At 34.9% G+C, this 16,913-nt stretch overlaps 1 protein-coding gene across 1 annotated transcript; it reads left to right on the plus strand.

Annotated features, from left to right (window-relative positions):
* The first annotated feature begins 3,897 nt into the window (after positions 1-3,897).
* On the plus strand, positions 3,898-15,815 carry LOC132056751 (beta-galactosidase 9-like). The gene is given in 13 exon segments (XM_059449114.1): positions 3,898-4,146; positions 4,148-4,175; positions 5,618-5,713; positions 5,926-6,038; positions 6,423-6,489; positions 7,263-7,355; positions 7,677-7,820; positions 8,307-8,395; positions 12,036-12,141; positions 13,013-13,100; positions 13,534-13,655; positions 14,741-14,938; positions 15,551-15,815. Coding segments are annotated over 13 exon segments (1,566 nt in total). The 5' UTR covers positions 3,898-3,973; the 3' UTR covers positions 15,800-15,815.
* The last annotated feature ends 1,098 nt before the right edge of the window (positions 15,816-16,913 follow it).

Here is a 16,913-nt window from a genome sequence, read left to right on the forward strand (position 1 = left end):
CACATATATAATAAGTGCAACTCTGACTGCTTCATAGTGTAACTTTTTTTAGAAAAGTTATCTTATAATGTAATTGCACAACGTAATTACTATAAATTCTCACCTTTCTTTGAAAATTAAAAAGTGTAATTGCACTATTTCAATTACACTAGAGCCCATGCTGATCAAATTATTAATTGGCGAAACAAACATGTCATACTGTAATCACTTAATTAAATAAAAACCCAGTTCTTAAATGATTTTCCAAACATGTTCTAAGTGATATCTTCTTATTAATTTATTAAATTGTTTAATTTAGTGGAAAAGTTTAAGTTAAAGGCCTACAAGCTGTAATCAACTTGTCGGCCAGGCTCGAGTATCCATCATTACGATGAAATTTAGAAAGAGTTATATTGTGGCCGTCAAGTTGGGGATTATAATGGTTGAGGCGATCTTATGATAAAGGTAAAATGGTGATGGAGGAAAATGATAAAGATGAAGGTGTGAGTAGAGATCGTTTGAATGTAGTGATTTGTGTGTGAAATTAAACTTTTGTATGTTTTGTCCGCAAGTGTCACTGGGATGAAGTTGTGATGGAGTGGTCTTTAATAATGTTTTTAAAAGTGGAAAGAATCAATTGTTATGGTGGTAATTGATTTTGCTGCAAGGAAATTGCCGATTTAGAAGTAAATTAAAAGAGTTTGTGCATGATATCGATTATCCATTAAATCAGAGTATGAGCACTATGAAATATGAATAAGTCATAATTTGTTTTGGATAAGAAATCCTAATTTTGCTTATATCCAAAGCTTATTTACGTGGCTGATAATTAAGATCCCAAAATGAACAACAATTATACGATGAAGTACGATAGATGATCAAGTTAGTTGTGCTATATGCAAGATTCATGTGTTTAGTCTACCTCTTTTTTCTTTCCTTTGAATATTACACAATAATTTGATCCAATTAAAGAAAGAGTGATATAGACTAGAAACCAACCCAAATAAGTCCAAGGTATTAATATGTAACACCTTTTCAACCAGTTTCCAAATTCCTCTTCCTCAAATACCATGACCTTATTGCTCCAATTTTTCATTATTCAAAATATTCAATAAGAGAGTAGATAGTCTCTTACCTAAGTATTACTATTAATCTTGGGCTACGTCTTTTTAAATACTCAGTGGCAAATTTAAAAAACTAATGAGTTCAAATTTGGCACAATTCAGTTTTTCGGTATCAAATTACATTAAAACATATACTTGGACGAAAATTATTCATGTTCAAGGGAAATCAGTTGAAACCCCTTTCATCCAAAATTTACACTACTAGATAGTTCATCAAAATGTCTGTTCAAGTCTGGATTGACAGAGTTATTCGTTACATGTGCTTAGTAGGTATTATGTTAAATTAGTTGAGGTGTGCGTAAACTGTCACGAACACCATATTATAGAAAAACATACACTACGTACATAAATTATTTTTTTAGTGATGTTGACTTTTTTGACTTATTTATCTTTTAAAAAAAATCCTCTTTTGGATAAAACGTTACCATGACAGTAACGTTGCACCCTCACCGCACGCAACCACTCCCAGGCTCTACACGTATATGTAAACCGAAACCAATTTTGCTAAACTCATTATCCATTTTCATTTGAGACAAACTTATCACAGCAAAAAAACGAAAATGGTAGTACCTGTGATGAATAAAAACATGTTATTTTCACTTTTTAATGATTGAATTTTTTTAAAAGTATTTTCGTAGGTTAATTTACTGCTATTTGATTGGTTTGACGAAAAAAAAAAAAAAATTGCCGCATAAGTTATATGCGGGGTGGCTCAATAAAATTAGTAATTTAAAACCAAATTTTCATACAGTAATTTGAGACCGAGAGCAGCGGCCAAATATGTAACTTTAGCAACCACTCCACTGGTCCTACACGTATACATTTTTTGGGCGCGGAATTGCCCTTAAATTTTTGGGGTGGGTCTTTAAATTTTCGCTTTCCCCATATCACGCCATTTGAAATGTTTAAATTTTAGTCTTCTATGACGTAATTTTCGAACCCACGCGCGGTCAAAATTTTAAAAAAATTAGGGGCGTTTTTAATTTTTGCCCGTACAACACATTAAGGAATTGCGTTTATGCGGACCGGCATACTCGTGCCTTATGGGCGGACTTGGCATAAGTATGCGGGTCCGGCATAACTTTGATAATTCCCCAAAGTCAAGCATAAACTTTTAAAAAAAATGACCGGCGTAACGAAGGTTTGGTTTTGCATGTATGCGGACGCCGTAAGGTATGCGAATTAGGCACCAACTTTGATAATTCCTTCACAAATAACCAAATGGGCAAACTTTTATGCGGACCGGCATGACTTTGTGAAGGAATTATCAAAGTTATACGGACCACTTGGCATAAGTGATATGTAGTCGGCATAACTTTGGTAATTTCTTAACAAAAGTATGTCGGGTCGAGCGTAAGCGAAATTTAAACTTGCCTTGCGAATTTTTTTTTAAAATTTTAAGCGCGTGGGTTCGAACACCCATGAATTGTTAGGCGAAGGGCAAATTTAAAGATTTCAAATATGAGGGCAAAAAAATTTAAAGACCACCCCCACAGGGCATATATATATATAAAAAAATGCATTTTTTTTTGCGCGGATTTTAGCTTTTGGGGTGGTCTTCAAATTTTGGCCTTCCATTTGTAGTCTTTTAATTTTTGTCCTCCTATTCAAAAAGATCTTTAATTTTTGTCCTTCGCGTTATCCAAACATCTTCCTTGTAAAAAATTATGAGGTTCTTATTAAGTTTGAACCCCCGCTCAAGCATAAATTAAAAAAATCACAAGGCAAGGTTTGGATCCCGACATACACTTGCCCAAAAAAAAAAAAATAAAAAGTTAAAGGAAACAGTTTTACTGCGCCTAATGGGTAGACTTGGCATAAGTATGCTGATCAGTCTACTGTCAGTCCTAACGGCGTTAAGTATACACTTAGTGATTGTCGCAGGCGAGTATTTCAAGCCGTAGTTAAGTCTTAACTTAAAAGTCTTTCCTTTATCTCGGCGGTAAACATAACTAAAATTATCTTTTACCTGCTTAATTTTTTTCCTAAAACGTTTTAGTTAAGGTATAACTAAAAGTTATCTTATGGGCATACTTTTAGTTGAAAAAATCATGTAAAGTATGCACTAAAAATTTTTTTTTTTTTATAAATATATCAGGACTTTATAGTTATCGGATCGGTATAACTTTAGTTTTAAGGAAAAGTTCTGTCTTATGGGACATACTTTTAGTTATATCTTATGAGTCACACTTTTAAGGGGCATGCTTTTAGTTAAGACATAACTAAAAGTTTACCTTGAAAAGTAAAATAAAAATAAAAATATGCCTCGAAATAAAAGTCTTTGGTTAAACATAACTAAAATTACTGTGGTGGGGGCATGAAATTCGGAAACTCTATCTTGTAAATTTTTAAAAATTTTTAGCGAGTGGGGGTTCGAGCACAAAACACATGAGTTTTAACGAAGAAGGGACGAAAATTTAAAGATTACGAATATGAGGCGAAATTTGAAGACCACCCCAAAAGAAGAATTGCCCACATATGCGTGTGTGTATATATATATATATATATAAAGAAAAGAGAAATTAGCAGGAATGTCCTTAGCTGAGGGCGGTCTTTAATTTTTATCCCTCACATTGGTGGTCTTTAATTTATGTCCTTTGCTAAAAAAATTTAAAAAATTCTCAAGGTAAAATTTGAATTCACGAACCAAACATCTTCCTTGTAAAAAATTTCTTTTTCTTATTGTGTTGGGATTCGAACGCAAAATCTCATGTATTAGGCACAAAGACCACTGATTGGAAGTTCAAAAATTAAAGACCACACCAAATGAAGGTCAATTTTATTAAAAAAAAAAAAAAAAAAAAGTAAGGAAACAGTTTTACTTTACTCTTAATTAATCCATTTTCATTTTGAGACAGAACCATCAAAAAATGGCAGTACCTGTGATGAGTAGAAAAAAAGCTCTGATCAGTCTACCGTCAGTACTAACGGCGTTAAGTATACACTTAGTGATTGTCGCAGGCGAGTATTTCAAGCCGTTTAATGTCACTTACGATCATCGTGCTCTTATCATCGGCGGTAAACGCCGTATTCTTATCTCTATATATTCACTATCCACGTGCTACACCTGAGGTTATAATAGTACTTTTACTTTTACTAATTGTATATCATGTGATGAATAAAATCATGTTATTTTCACTTTTTAATCACTTCATTTAGTTTTTTTTTTTTTTTTTCCTGTTCATTCAGACTTTTGATGCGTAGAAAGTTAGTTAATTTAAATTCTTAGTTTGACTTTGCCCCACGAAATTCAACTTTTAAATTTGTGGTGGTGCGTATAATATATTAAAAATTTACTTTGAATCTTATGATTTTAAACTTGTCATGTACTTCCTCCTCTCACTTTTACTTTTACTTTTACTTGTCCACTCTGAACTTTTTACGTTATTTAAAAAATAATAAATGAAATGCATAATTTATTAATGTGTCCATATTAATTAGTGCATATTTTTATTAGATTTAAAAAATGATTTGAAGTGAGTAATAAATATTATGAGTTAAACAGAAAAGATAAAATTGTCTTCTCTTGATATACTAAAAGTGACAAGTAAAAGTGAAAGGAGGGAGTAGTATATTCGAATTGTCAACTTACTAAAAATAAAAAAAGACACTCTTTTTTGGGACAGACAAAAAAGGAGAGTAAGACACTTAAATTGAGACGGAGGGAGTACTTCTTAAATAGTTTCCAAATGGAGAAAGGTAGGCAATGTTTTTTGCAACACACCGAAAAAGATTTTTTTTTTTTTTGGAGGGAGTATATTGTATCGGAGTGACGAATTAAAATTTCATGGAATTGGAAAAAACTTCTGTGTACACCTCACCCTCCCCAGACTCACTTGTGGACTCACTTGTGGGGATCACATTGGGTGTTGTTGTAATTGAAAGATTAAGTGAAAATAGCTGCTATGTGGATTATTTTGGATTAATGGGGAATTAAGTAGGAAAAATGAAGAAGATAGAGAACACATTTTCTCGTGTGTGGTTTGTGGTTTGCGGGCTATTGCACAGGAGCGGGTTTTACCTTGTGCGCACCCAAAGGTAGAGGCTGCGGGTTCCCTAATCATCCAAAAAAAAAAAAAAAAAAAACACATTTTTTCTTAAAACATTTTGCTGTGGAGAAATTTCAAGGGAAACATTAATTTGCAGTGTCTGAATTCTGAAAATTGTTGGTTTTCGATCAGTGAAATTACATCTGAACTTTAGGCCCCTCAATGAGGAAAAAATCATTTTAAAATCTCGATGGACATCGAATAATCAAATAAAGATATGATCTTGATGCAGTTACTGCATTTCTGGAACAGTTCTGTCATGCAATTTAAAGAATCTAACTCTTAGTTTGATGTTCCATAGTCTGAAATGAAAAAATAAACAGTGATGTAATGGTTGACTGGACTTATCTATCTGGTTTTGCGCATGTTCTCTTGAAGAACATAGTGTATGAAATTCCACTACACCCTTATGTTATGAATTCATTTTTAGTATATAATAAGCCTTATACATGTCACATATGCCAGATGTGGCCTAAATTGATAGCTAGGAGCAAAGAAGGCGGTGCAGATGTCATTGAGACTTATACATTTTGGAATGGTCATGAGCCAGTGAGAGGACAGGTATTCATTTCCCGAACCCTACATTTTGGTGTTTGTTGCACTGGAGGTGTTGCAATCTGTTTTCTTGTAGAATCTATAGTATAAAACTAGTTGGTCTTGTTCTTCAATTGACGTTTTTTATATTTCCTACTGTTTAGTTTTCTTTAACTTTTATCTGTAGAAGTTCTTGATATTTCTGAACTGCTTCTCTCTTTCAATGCTTCTTTTTTCAGTATAACTTCGAAGGAAGATATGATATTGTCAAGTTCGCAAAGCTAGTCGGGTCTCATGGACTATATCTCTTTCTTCGAATAGGTCCATATGCTTGTGCAGAATGGAATTTCGGGTGCGTTCTGTTTCCATGATTCCTGTGTCCCTTTTTGACATATCATTAGTTCATATAGAATACGTTTTTTCATGCTTCAGGATTAGTCTATTATTTCAACAAAGCAAAAGGTTAACTGCTTTTGGGTAAACACATTGGTTTCACTCTCACAAGCTGATAAGCGACAGAGAAGGGTGCTATCTAGAAATGAGAATTTGTATTAATTCAGTAGCTGACAAGTTAGCACTGATAAATATCAAGATCCCAATTTTTTTTAAAAAAAAAATAAAAAACAGATCAGAGACGTCAATAACAAAATTTAGCAGAATTGCATCAATACATTTATGTCACCACGGAGTGCTTCTCTATTGATCTCACTAGGTGATTTTGCTTCCCGTATTGCAGGGGCTTTCCAGTATGGCTTCGTGATAAACCTGGAATAGAATTTCGAACGGATAATGCACCATTCAAGGTATCATAGCAGGGAGAACACTAATCTTTCTGTAGAATTGCATGAGGCCTTTCTGAGGTGTCCATGGAGTGTGGGCTTCTAAATTTTGAAGATAACTTGTTTGTATGGTCATGTCTATTATTAGTTGGACATGATCTGTGGCCTCCATGTCTGTTGCACATATTATAGGTTCCATATTGATGCAAAGAGATGAAACCAGTTACATGTGATTTTGTTAATTCTAAATTCAGTTAACTTATAGAGCTATCAGATACATTGTTAGGCATAGAACCCAAGGGTGTGGCCTAGTGGTCAATGAAATGGGAGAATCCTCCAACAACCTGTTTTTATTAAGTGCTTCATCAGCACCATGCTACCGTACAATAATAAGCTTCTGTCTTCCGTTTATTGTGTTCACACATGCATTTGAAGGTTAGTTTTGTCCTTCTGTTCCTCGCCCCCTCGAGATTTTCTGCAGGGGCAAATATCTAGGCAATTTTTATCAACCTGTTTCTCTATTGGGGACAGTACATTCTTGTAGTTGCTCTTTGGATCTCTAAATAAAACACTTACTCCATGCATTTTAAGGCAGGCAGGCATTCTATGTAGTAAATTTTTATTTCTGTTTAGCTAATATTCATTTGGGATTGTGGCATAGTTGGTTGATTGATTGAACAACAAATATTAAGTTGGCTTTCCAACACTTTGTTGGTTAAATTGCAGTTGTGGTAGTTTAAGACCATTAATTGGCAGCTGGAAGATTGCAATTTGACAAATTGAAACACTTTTCTCAGGAGGAGATGGAGCGCTATGTTAAAAAGATAGTTGATCTTATGATAGCTGAGTCACTCTTTTCGTGGCAAGGTGGTCCGATCATTTTGTTGCAGGTTCTGAAATTTCTTACCCTGAATCACTAACTAGAATATCAGTGTCACTGTAAGTCTGATAACTGGACTTTATTAGTTGAACAAATAGGAATATTTCTGCCAAGACTGCTTCAAATCATTGACATGGATAATGCACCTTACAACTGGGTGTGAGCAATTCCCTCTTGAAAGGATTAATGAACGTTCAGTTCTAGAGACATTTGCAGCCACTCTTCCATTTTATCTATCTCCTTCCCCTTCCCTTTGCATATGCCTTGTGCATGCTTCTGCATCTAGGTTTAAGCTAGAGTTGTGTCTTTGTCTGACATGTACTTTTGTCAGATTGAAAATGAATATGGAAATATTGAAAGCTCATTTGGTCCCAAGGGGAAGACATATATGAAGTGGGCTGCTGAAATGGCTGTTGGTCTTGGCGCTGGTGTTCCATGGGTCATGTGCAGGCAAACTGATGCTCCAGAATACATCGTAATGCAGTTGATTCCTGTTTCTTCTCTAATTTACAACTAGTTGGTCTAGTTAGTCTCTGATAGTTTTGATAAAAAAAGGGTCATTAGATAATCTATTTAATGCAATTCATGTCACGGAAACAGTTGCATAAAAACTAGCATGTAGAAGTTTTATGCGAATGTGTGAACATATTTCTTGAGCTTCTTTTGTAAAAGATAAGAAACTAATCAATTTGAATTTCACCTTAAAATTAAACAAATTTAACTTTTTGTCATACAGAACAGATACAGTCATTTGAATTTTGAAGTTAACTGAACACATTAATTGAGGTAAAACTGATCTAAAATGCACAAGCCCTGCGTTTTCAAACTTTTTCGATTATACATATAATTTGAAAGCAGTGAGTTCTTTCACACTTGTGTTATTGTTAGTCCTCCTTTTAAGGGCCAGGGGTATTTGATCTTTCTTTTTCTTGTTATGTTGTTGAATTTTTCTTTTTAACAGATAGATACTTGCAATGCCTACTACTGTGATGCGTTCAGGCCAAATTCTGAGAAGAAACCGAAAATTTGGACTGAGAATTGGGATGGATGGTATTGTAATAGCCTCTTATTTGTTAGATCTTTCTTGGCCATTTCATTGAGTTCTGAATTACTATGTGCATGGTCCCAGGAAACCTTAGATTCTTGTTAGTGTCATGATCATACAATCTCATATAGTCAGGAACTAAAAAGCCACATTTCCTGGCTTGCAAGAAGTACCTACTTTGAGCAAGTTGTTCTCAGCAGAATCTGACATACATGAAAAGCTTTTCTTTCACGTATTCCCTGTTAGGAAAGCTTAGAAGAATGACAGATCTACATTAGAGGCATTTTTAGCCCTATAAGTGTTCTTTCTCATAAGGTAGGGCTGCCTATTATCTTGCTTACATAATTTCTTAAGTCCGGAAACTAGCTTAGTGAAGATCACTTTTTGTTGGAAGGAGAATATTATCAAGAAAAAAATGTTAGGGAAGTTATTAGTGTCACGTCCCAAAATACCCCTAGAAATAATGAAAAGAACAAGTTTAGAATCCATAATCATACTCTTAATCATCCATAATTGATTTTTTAAACCAACCAAGCCGAGATAAAAAGAATCTCTAGCCCACTTGAACTTTGAGAAATGGTTTATTTATACCCTTCGTTATACTGGGCATGTAATCCAAAATTAAGAAATAACCGAAATAAAACTATTGGGCCGAAATTATTTTCCACGAACAATGCAAATGGTCCAAATTTATCCACTCACGAATCTCAAACGGTTGCCCGTGTCTTAATCCTGAACGTTTTTACATAAATATAACCCACCTCCCCCCCCCCCCGCCCCCCGGAGCAAGTGTTAGAATTTACAAACACACCACAAGCACAAAAATATCTCTGCAAGAATATGTTCATTATATAATAGCCCTCCAAATCATCGTCTATCAATATATTATACATCTTTTACACCGAACCCATATTGAGTTTAAAGATTAGTCAACTTCCATGAATCCAGGCTAACATACACACTGTCAAATATCTGTGAAGCATACACAATTCTATTCAAAGCCTATATCACATCACAAAACAATTTATCATTACTCGATTAGCAGCATATGGTCATGACCACCATTCGCCACACAGTGCGCCCCCCAACACATCCCCAGAAGACATATTTTTACGGGCTTTGGAAAAGTAAGTACCCAAAGCTTAAAGTGTATTCCTCAAATTCACAATTAAGCATTCTTCCCAATAAATCAGATATACGAGCTACTTGCCTCTCAATCTACACAAAAATGGATTTAGAATGGTCAAAACCCATAGTAAACCACTTCTATATTATTGACCTCAGAAAAAACGAAAAGCCCTCTGGTCAATGTATCAAAACCCGACAAGACTTATATTCCTTGAAAGCTGCCTACTAGACGAGAGAGATTCCATTGATATATAAAGTCTAAAATCCGACTATTTGCCCTTTATCAATGATTTCGCGTTGAAAACAGTTCCTAGAGCTAAATGGGTCATTCCTCAAAATATCCCCATGTTTTCATCATAAAAATTCACCCCTAACTATATAATAAACTTAAATAAAAGACTAGAGTAATTACCTTGATGATTTGGAGTGAAAGTTCATATTTTTCTCCTCTCTTTTCTTCTCTTTTTCTGGTTTTTCCCCTTCTCTGTTTTCTGGTTTTTTTTTTTTCACTTCAGTTTCTTTTTCCTCTTTCATGTCTTATGCTGAATCCTTTATATTTGTTTTTTTTTTTCCTTTTCCTTTTTGGGCTTGGCCCACTAAATTACAATTAGAAAGGGATCTTAGAACTTCAAATAATGAAATGAACGAGTTAGAATAATAAACGAAGTAGCGTATGAAGAATCATCGCTTGATTTTTTAAATTCTAAGATTGTCGAAATCATTCCTCAGGCAAACCTTCTACCCCCATTTTGTAATTGTGCCTTTGCATATTAGATCCATCAAAATTATTGAAGGCAGGGATGGGCGTTTTTGTGATTAGCAGAAACCTATTTAATTTGTGTGTCAAATGGTCCAAACAAGATAAGGTGGCCAAAGTCAGCTGCTCAATCAGTCTGTTGTGCTCATGAAAGATGACAATTATATGAGGTGGAGGACTAACAAGTTTAAGTCTTAGCTTAGGTTGCTAATGGATGGTGGTGGAGTGCTTTGTTTGCTTAGGATATGCAGTTTGGTGTTGGAAAGTCTTCCTGTCAGTTTAGCTCAGTTGCTTATTTAGTTAACTAGTCTTTGGGCACGTGCGTTGCACGTGTACCTCGTATTAATTTTCACAAAATGCGTATCAAAATATTTTTGAATCACAAATATACTGTTACTTTTATTTGAGCCAGAGTTATAAATTAAACTATATAACGAACTTGTTGGATTACGAAGGAATGGATGGTAAAAATTTCCTACCAACGAACTAAATTAAATTCTTCTGCTTATGACACTCAAAGTTGGAGCTGTGCTGCATATTATGTACTACAAGACTCTTATTTTTATCATAACTTTTAATGGTAAAATCAGGATTGGCTATATCTTGAAAATATAATAAAAGAATGAAACTAATGAGGTTAGTCTTTCTAATTCTGGTCTTGTAGTTGACATTATAGAGTACAAAATGATGAAATAAGGTGTAAAAGAGACATGATGGATTCCAAAGAGCAGTATCTTCTCATCACAAGTGCTAGAGTAAGTAAAAAATCTTAAACACGTTCCACAATCTTCAATCTCCAATCCATGATATATCCCAACTTTTAACTCAGAAGAATAAGATATCCATCAAAATAAATAATCTTCCAGGCAAGATCTGCTGAAAAGAAGAAACTAACCGGAAAAGAAATAAGCATATTAAAAGTCAAATCCTTTCGTCCTTAACTAAATATAGAACTGAAATAATGTACAACAATAACAAAACCAGCACCGCCTGCAATCCAAATGGTCCAAGTCCTCTTCTTCATTGGTTGCTTTTATAGCATTTTATACTTAATTAATCTGTAGAATTGATGAGTCACGAATTTGTTACCTGATTATTGTGTAGGGATTTAAAAGTTTAACGTTAAAGAATGAAAGGTCTAGATAAATGCATCAGCCAAACTTTATAATTTATTACTTAATAGGAATTAATTAGAGTTTGAAAGTAATTCAGGTGAGTTGAAAAGGCTGTAGTACCGGATGAAAGTCCAAGAAGTTATCTTTTGATTTACCCTACTTATTGTACATAATTGATGAACTTTAAGTTTTTGGTAATAAACGTAAATTAGTTTTCTACAAAACAACATAGTAATATTTATTGAAATAGTGTACAAAATGGTCACTTAGCTTTTAAGGGGTATTTTTGCAATCTAACTTTTCACTTTGGGGCTTCCTACTTTTAGTATAATATGATGATATGATGATTAGTATTATAAATTTGTCTGTGAGCATATAAAGATATATCTGGACATTGAACATTCAGCAGCTATGTAGTTGTACTGAAATCTAAGTCAAGAACTGTGATCCAGGAAAACATGGTATAATTGTGCTCTTGTCCCAAATTAATGCTCTTTAGGGTTTTTCTGTTCCTCTGTCTGATGTATACAATTGCAAAAAGAAGCAGGAACTCTTAGCTACATCTTGGATCAAGTTAAGGAGTCAATAACATACAAACGAAGGAAAATAGAAAAAGTGAATCTTATTTCTTTTCTTTTACTGAAGGTTTGCAGACTGGGGAGAAAGACTCCCACATAGGCCTTCCGAGGATATTGCATTTGCGATTGCTCGTTTCTTTCAGCGTGGGGGCAGCCTGCAGAACTATTATATGGTAATTTAGTACTTATGATGCTCTTAAAGTTTTACTTTGCAGTCTGGTACAGATAAAGGCATGTGTGTGTGTATCCTCTCCTGTTCAAGCTGAGCTTACTAACTTGTAATTCTCTTGGAAATTTTCTTGTTAACTGATAGGCAGATCATCCTGTTCCACCCATGTATCTCTTTTCCTGATGACTAGAATTTGTTCTATATCCAGTATTTGTCTGTTGAAGAGTTTAGGAACAGACACTTCATGTATGTGGCTAAATGTGATTACCAATTTATGCCAACTGGAGAGGCTTGAAGTCAGGGGCGGAGCTAGCCCTTCGGGCGTGGGTTCGGCCGAACCCAGTAGCTTTTGTCCGAATCATATTTGTATTAAAACTTTAGTCAAATGTGTACAAATTATTAATTCAGAACCCATTAACTTTAAAGAATCAGAACCCGAACCCACAAACTTCGAATCGTGGCTCCGCCTCTACTTGAAGTTAGTCATTAGTACTGGGTAAAAGCTTCTATTAGGTCTGTTTGACGTCAGGAAAGTCACTAGAAAATGCATTTCTTGAGAAAATTTCTGGAAAATAAAAGAGAGAAGATCATTTTTCTTGTGGACGTCTTTTGTTCGACAAGAAAATGATAGTTTAAATTAGAAGAAACCATTTCCTTTCAATTCTAATGACAGTTTAAATAAGAAGAGACCATTTCCTTCAACTTCCCTACACTTTTTGTAAGTCTTACCATCTCTTGCAGGGAACTCTTTAACCACTACAACAGTAATTTGACTCGAAAATTGCTGGAAACTTTGATTTCTGGCATTTTCCTTTTCCTTTCCAGGCAATAAAACAGTTATCTTGCTGACTGGCTATTTGATCTTGTAATTCCAGTATTTTGGTGGGACAAACTTTGGCCGGACTGCAGGAGGCCCAACTCAAATCACTAGCTATGATTATGATGCTCCACTTGATGAATATGGTAAGTTTTTGAGTTTATGTAGCGTTACTTTAAGAACATTCCTACCATGGTAAAATTTGATAGCCAGGTGTAAATTGATATTTACCTCTGTTTTTCACAAGTAATCATTAGTTGGGCCGAATAACTACATTGAAACCTCTGTTTTTCACAAGTAATCATTAGTTGGGCCGAATAACTACATTGAAATATCTTACCTTATGAAAAAGGTCTATGTTAAACTGTGTCTCCGATAGGATGCTAAGTGTTAGTGTTGGGATCATCCTTAAGGTTAAAATATTTATTTTTGGATAAGGATCCTTAAGGTTAAGATATTTATAAGTGCCAAGTTCTTAAATTAGATGTTATCACACTTGCATCTGTAAATAGGTGTCTTATAATCATCAAATAATCAATCTCTTCTCTCTTGTTTTCTTCTGATTACTATACCGCATAGGACTACTACGTCAACCTAAATGGGGCCATTTGAAGGATCTGCATGCTGCTATCAAGCTTTGTGAACCCGCTCTTGTCGCTGCTGATTCTCCTCAGTATATTAAACTGGGACCAAAACAAGAGGTCAGTTATGTTCTAGAGTAATCCCAGTTGTAACGCTATAAGTCCACGTGTTGTTAAATGTAAAATGAAATGTCAGTTCTTGAATATATTTTGATGAATATGTTTTATCCAGACTGCCTTTATGGAGGTATTTATTACTTTTGGTTAATTGTCAAAGGCGCATCATGTTTTTACTTTGTTCTGGGACAGCACAAAATGCCTTGACATATCTCATAGTTCCAAAACTCCACCAGTTATATTATTATTTGAGGAGGTTGCAGTCATCTGTTGCTAATGGAACGAGCAATATATCACCTACATTTACAAATTACACCAAAAAAAAAAAAAAAATATTAACACCACCTGCATTTATCGTCCTTCTGAAGAAAAGCAGATCATAAGAATAATGAAAAAAATCACTGTATTGTTTCTTGTTATCGCAAGATATTTACAGCACCATATATAGCTGAAAAATAGGAGGAAAATCTCCCATTCAAAGCCGGAAATTGATCTGGTCAATGGATCAATCTAGTTGATTTGATTTCTTGATTTGGAGGAGGAAAAAGTCTCTTTTCAGATCAGGAAATTAATTACCATTGACTAATGGCCTACCAAGCAATCTGATTTACAGAATTATTCCAAAGAACAACATCTTCCTATGGGGAGAGTTTGTGAATTACAAATGAGGTTTTTTATCTTTTGCTGCTTGTGATGTTTTAAGAGTGGACACTTGGCAATTACTTGGCAGCCGTAGCTGGTACTTAATGTGAAAGTTAAGGAAAAGCAGAAAGGAATAAAAGAGGGAATGGTTATTTTACTCAAGTATGAATCATTATGCTTTAAGGATAAAGTTACTCTCTTCTTTTTACCTTAAAGTTGATCTTGTTAATCATCATATTTCTGATCCTTTCTCTGTTTTCACCCTTTTCATACCTTGAATAACCCCCACCCCCTGAACAAACCAAAAAAGAAGTAGAAAGGTTTATTCAAAAATGAATCTTTGCTTTTAGGATAAAGTTACACTCTTCTTCTCGCTTTAAAATTGATTTTGTGAATCTTCACGTTTCTGATCCCTTCTCTGCTTTACCCTTTTCATGTTACTTCAGGCACATGTCTATCGTGGAATTCCCCACATCAATGGCCAATATCTGTCCTTGAATGAAAGCATATGCGCTGCATTTATTGCCAATATTGATGAACATGAATCAGCAGCTGTGAAATTTTATGGTCACGAGTACACTTTATCTCCATGGTCAGTGAGTATTCTGCCAGATTGCAGAAACACAGCTTTCAACACAGCTAAGGTTTGTTAATGTTCCCACAGTTGAAAGAGTATAAGTTTGAACTACTAAAGATTGCTGTCAGTGCTTGCATGTCTACTTGTTCAGTATTTTCTTTTATTCCCCAGCTTGTTATATTGTAGTGATAATGCTTGTTATATTGTATCGATAATGCTTTCATATGTGTGGCTTGAACAAACTGAGGCTGCAGTCATTACCATTTCTGTGTGGATGATGGTAGTGAGTAGATTACAAAGATTGTTGATTTTCCGTGGCAGGTTAAGTTGTCTCCTATAGCTTCTGAAAAAAATGGTTGAACTAAATGCTTACCACCTTCTGGCAAATACTCATCCGATATTATGATTTGTCACCATAAGACATGGCGATGCGTTGCGAATTTAGCTACAGTTTAGGTGTTCACTTGCTTGGACATGTTGTTTGAAAGAGAAACACATCGTGGTTACTAAAGCTAAACTTTAGCTTTAATAACCTCATCATCATATAGTTACAAGGATCCACTCTCTTTCAAGTATAACATAGTGACTTAATCACCAGAACGTTTCTAAAACTAAGTAGTACTTTGTGATTAATTTTGATGATGTATTTAATTTCTTCTCTTTTACATCCTTTAAATAGGTGGGGGCACAAACTTCAATCAAAACAGTGGGCTCTGATTCTGTTTCATTTGGGAATAATTCTTTGTTTCCACAATTAATTATTAAAAGCAAACTCGAAAGTATTTCACAATCTTGGATGACACTGAAGGAGCCACTTGGAGTGTGGGGTGACAGAAATTTCACTTCTAAAGGGATACTGGAGCATCTGAATGTGACAAAAGACCAGTCTGATTACTTGTGGTATCTGACCAGGTATTTCAACTTATAAATGCAGTTGGGATCAGACTGAACAGGGATTACTACCTTTACGATGTCAGATACTCTGTCCGTCCCGTTTCGTATGACAGTATTTGATTGGATGCAGAGCTTCCTGTAAACTAATAAACTGTAAGGGCAAGTTAATGACTTTGATCCCCATTCATTCTGTCAGTTAATTTGGAGCCACTTGATTATGGGATTTGTCAAATTCCATAAAAAGCTTTAAAACCTCACCGTTTATACCATATTCTCAGGATGTCATCTGTACTGGAGTTGAAATCAACTTCGAACACAAGAAAATAACCTTAGAATCCAAACACTTTACATGACCACTCTGATATCTGATAGTTGCTAACTTAAAAATAGATGTAAGACTAACTTTCAGAAACTAGAGGTTGGACACTTCTGGTTTAACCAAACTGTTATCTTTCCCTGTCATGCCTTGAGCGGAGGGTCTCCCAAGGTAGGGGTAAGGTCTGGGTACACTCTACTTTCCCTAGACCCCACTTGTGGGATTAAACTGGGTATGTTGTTGTTCTCTTTCCCTGTAGTGCCGCTGTTTGTGTCTGTCTCTGCGTGTTTCTGTGTGTTCTCTTCCCTATTTCCCCCTGCATTTTGGCTTCTGAATCACTGTGTCATGTGATACTTAACCCTTTGGTCTGAGGATTTCAATATTTAGGACTAAAAAGAATATTAGAATTTCAAATAAGGCAATATGAACTTTGAGGTTTGAGGATGGACGAAGCATAATATTTCTCAACGTCCAAGTTTTGTTATCCTTACACTTGGTTCTGAGGTCCGTTTGTGAATAGTTAGGCATTAACAATGTCAACCCGCTTTAGATGAGCATCTGCAGACCTTTTGGTAATTTTGACTTTTAAGATGAATTGTTTGGTGGGCAACAATATTAATGATTGTCCATCCAATAAAGTCACTCTCTCAATGTTCTGTTGTCTCCCTGTTCTCTTCAGCTCGTGCTTTCTTTTCCTTTAGCAAGTGAGTAGCCACACATCACAAATACCAGAAACACCGTGCCAGATTTCGTTCCATATAGTTTCATAACATTTATCATTGGTTGCAAACTAAAATAGTGATGACTTCCTCTGCAATCTCTGGTGAATGCA

This window comes from Lycium ferocissimum, chromosome 1 (assembly GCF_029784015.1).
Source record: "Lycium ferocissimum isolate CSIRO_LF1 chromosome 1, AGI_CSIRO_Lferr_CH_V1, whole genome shotgun sequence".
Lineage (NCBI taxonomy): Eukaryota > Viridiplantae > Streptophyta > Magnoliopsida > Solanales > Solanaceae > Lycium > Lycium ferocissimum.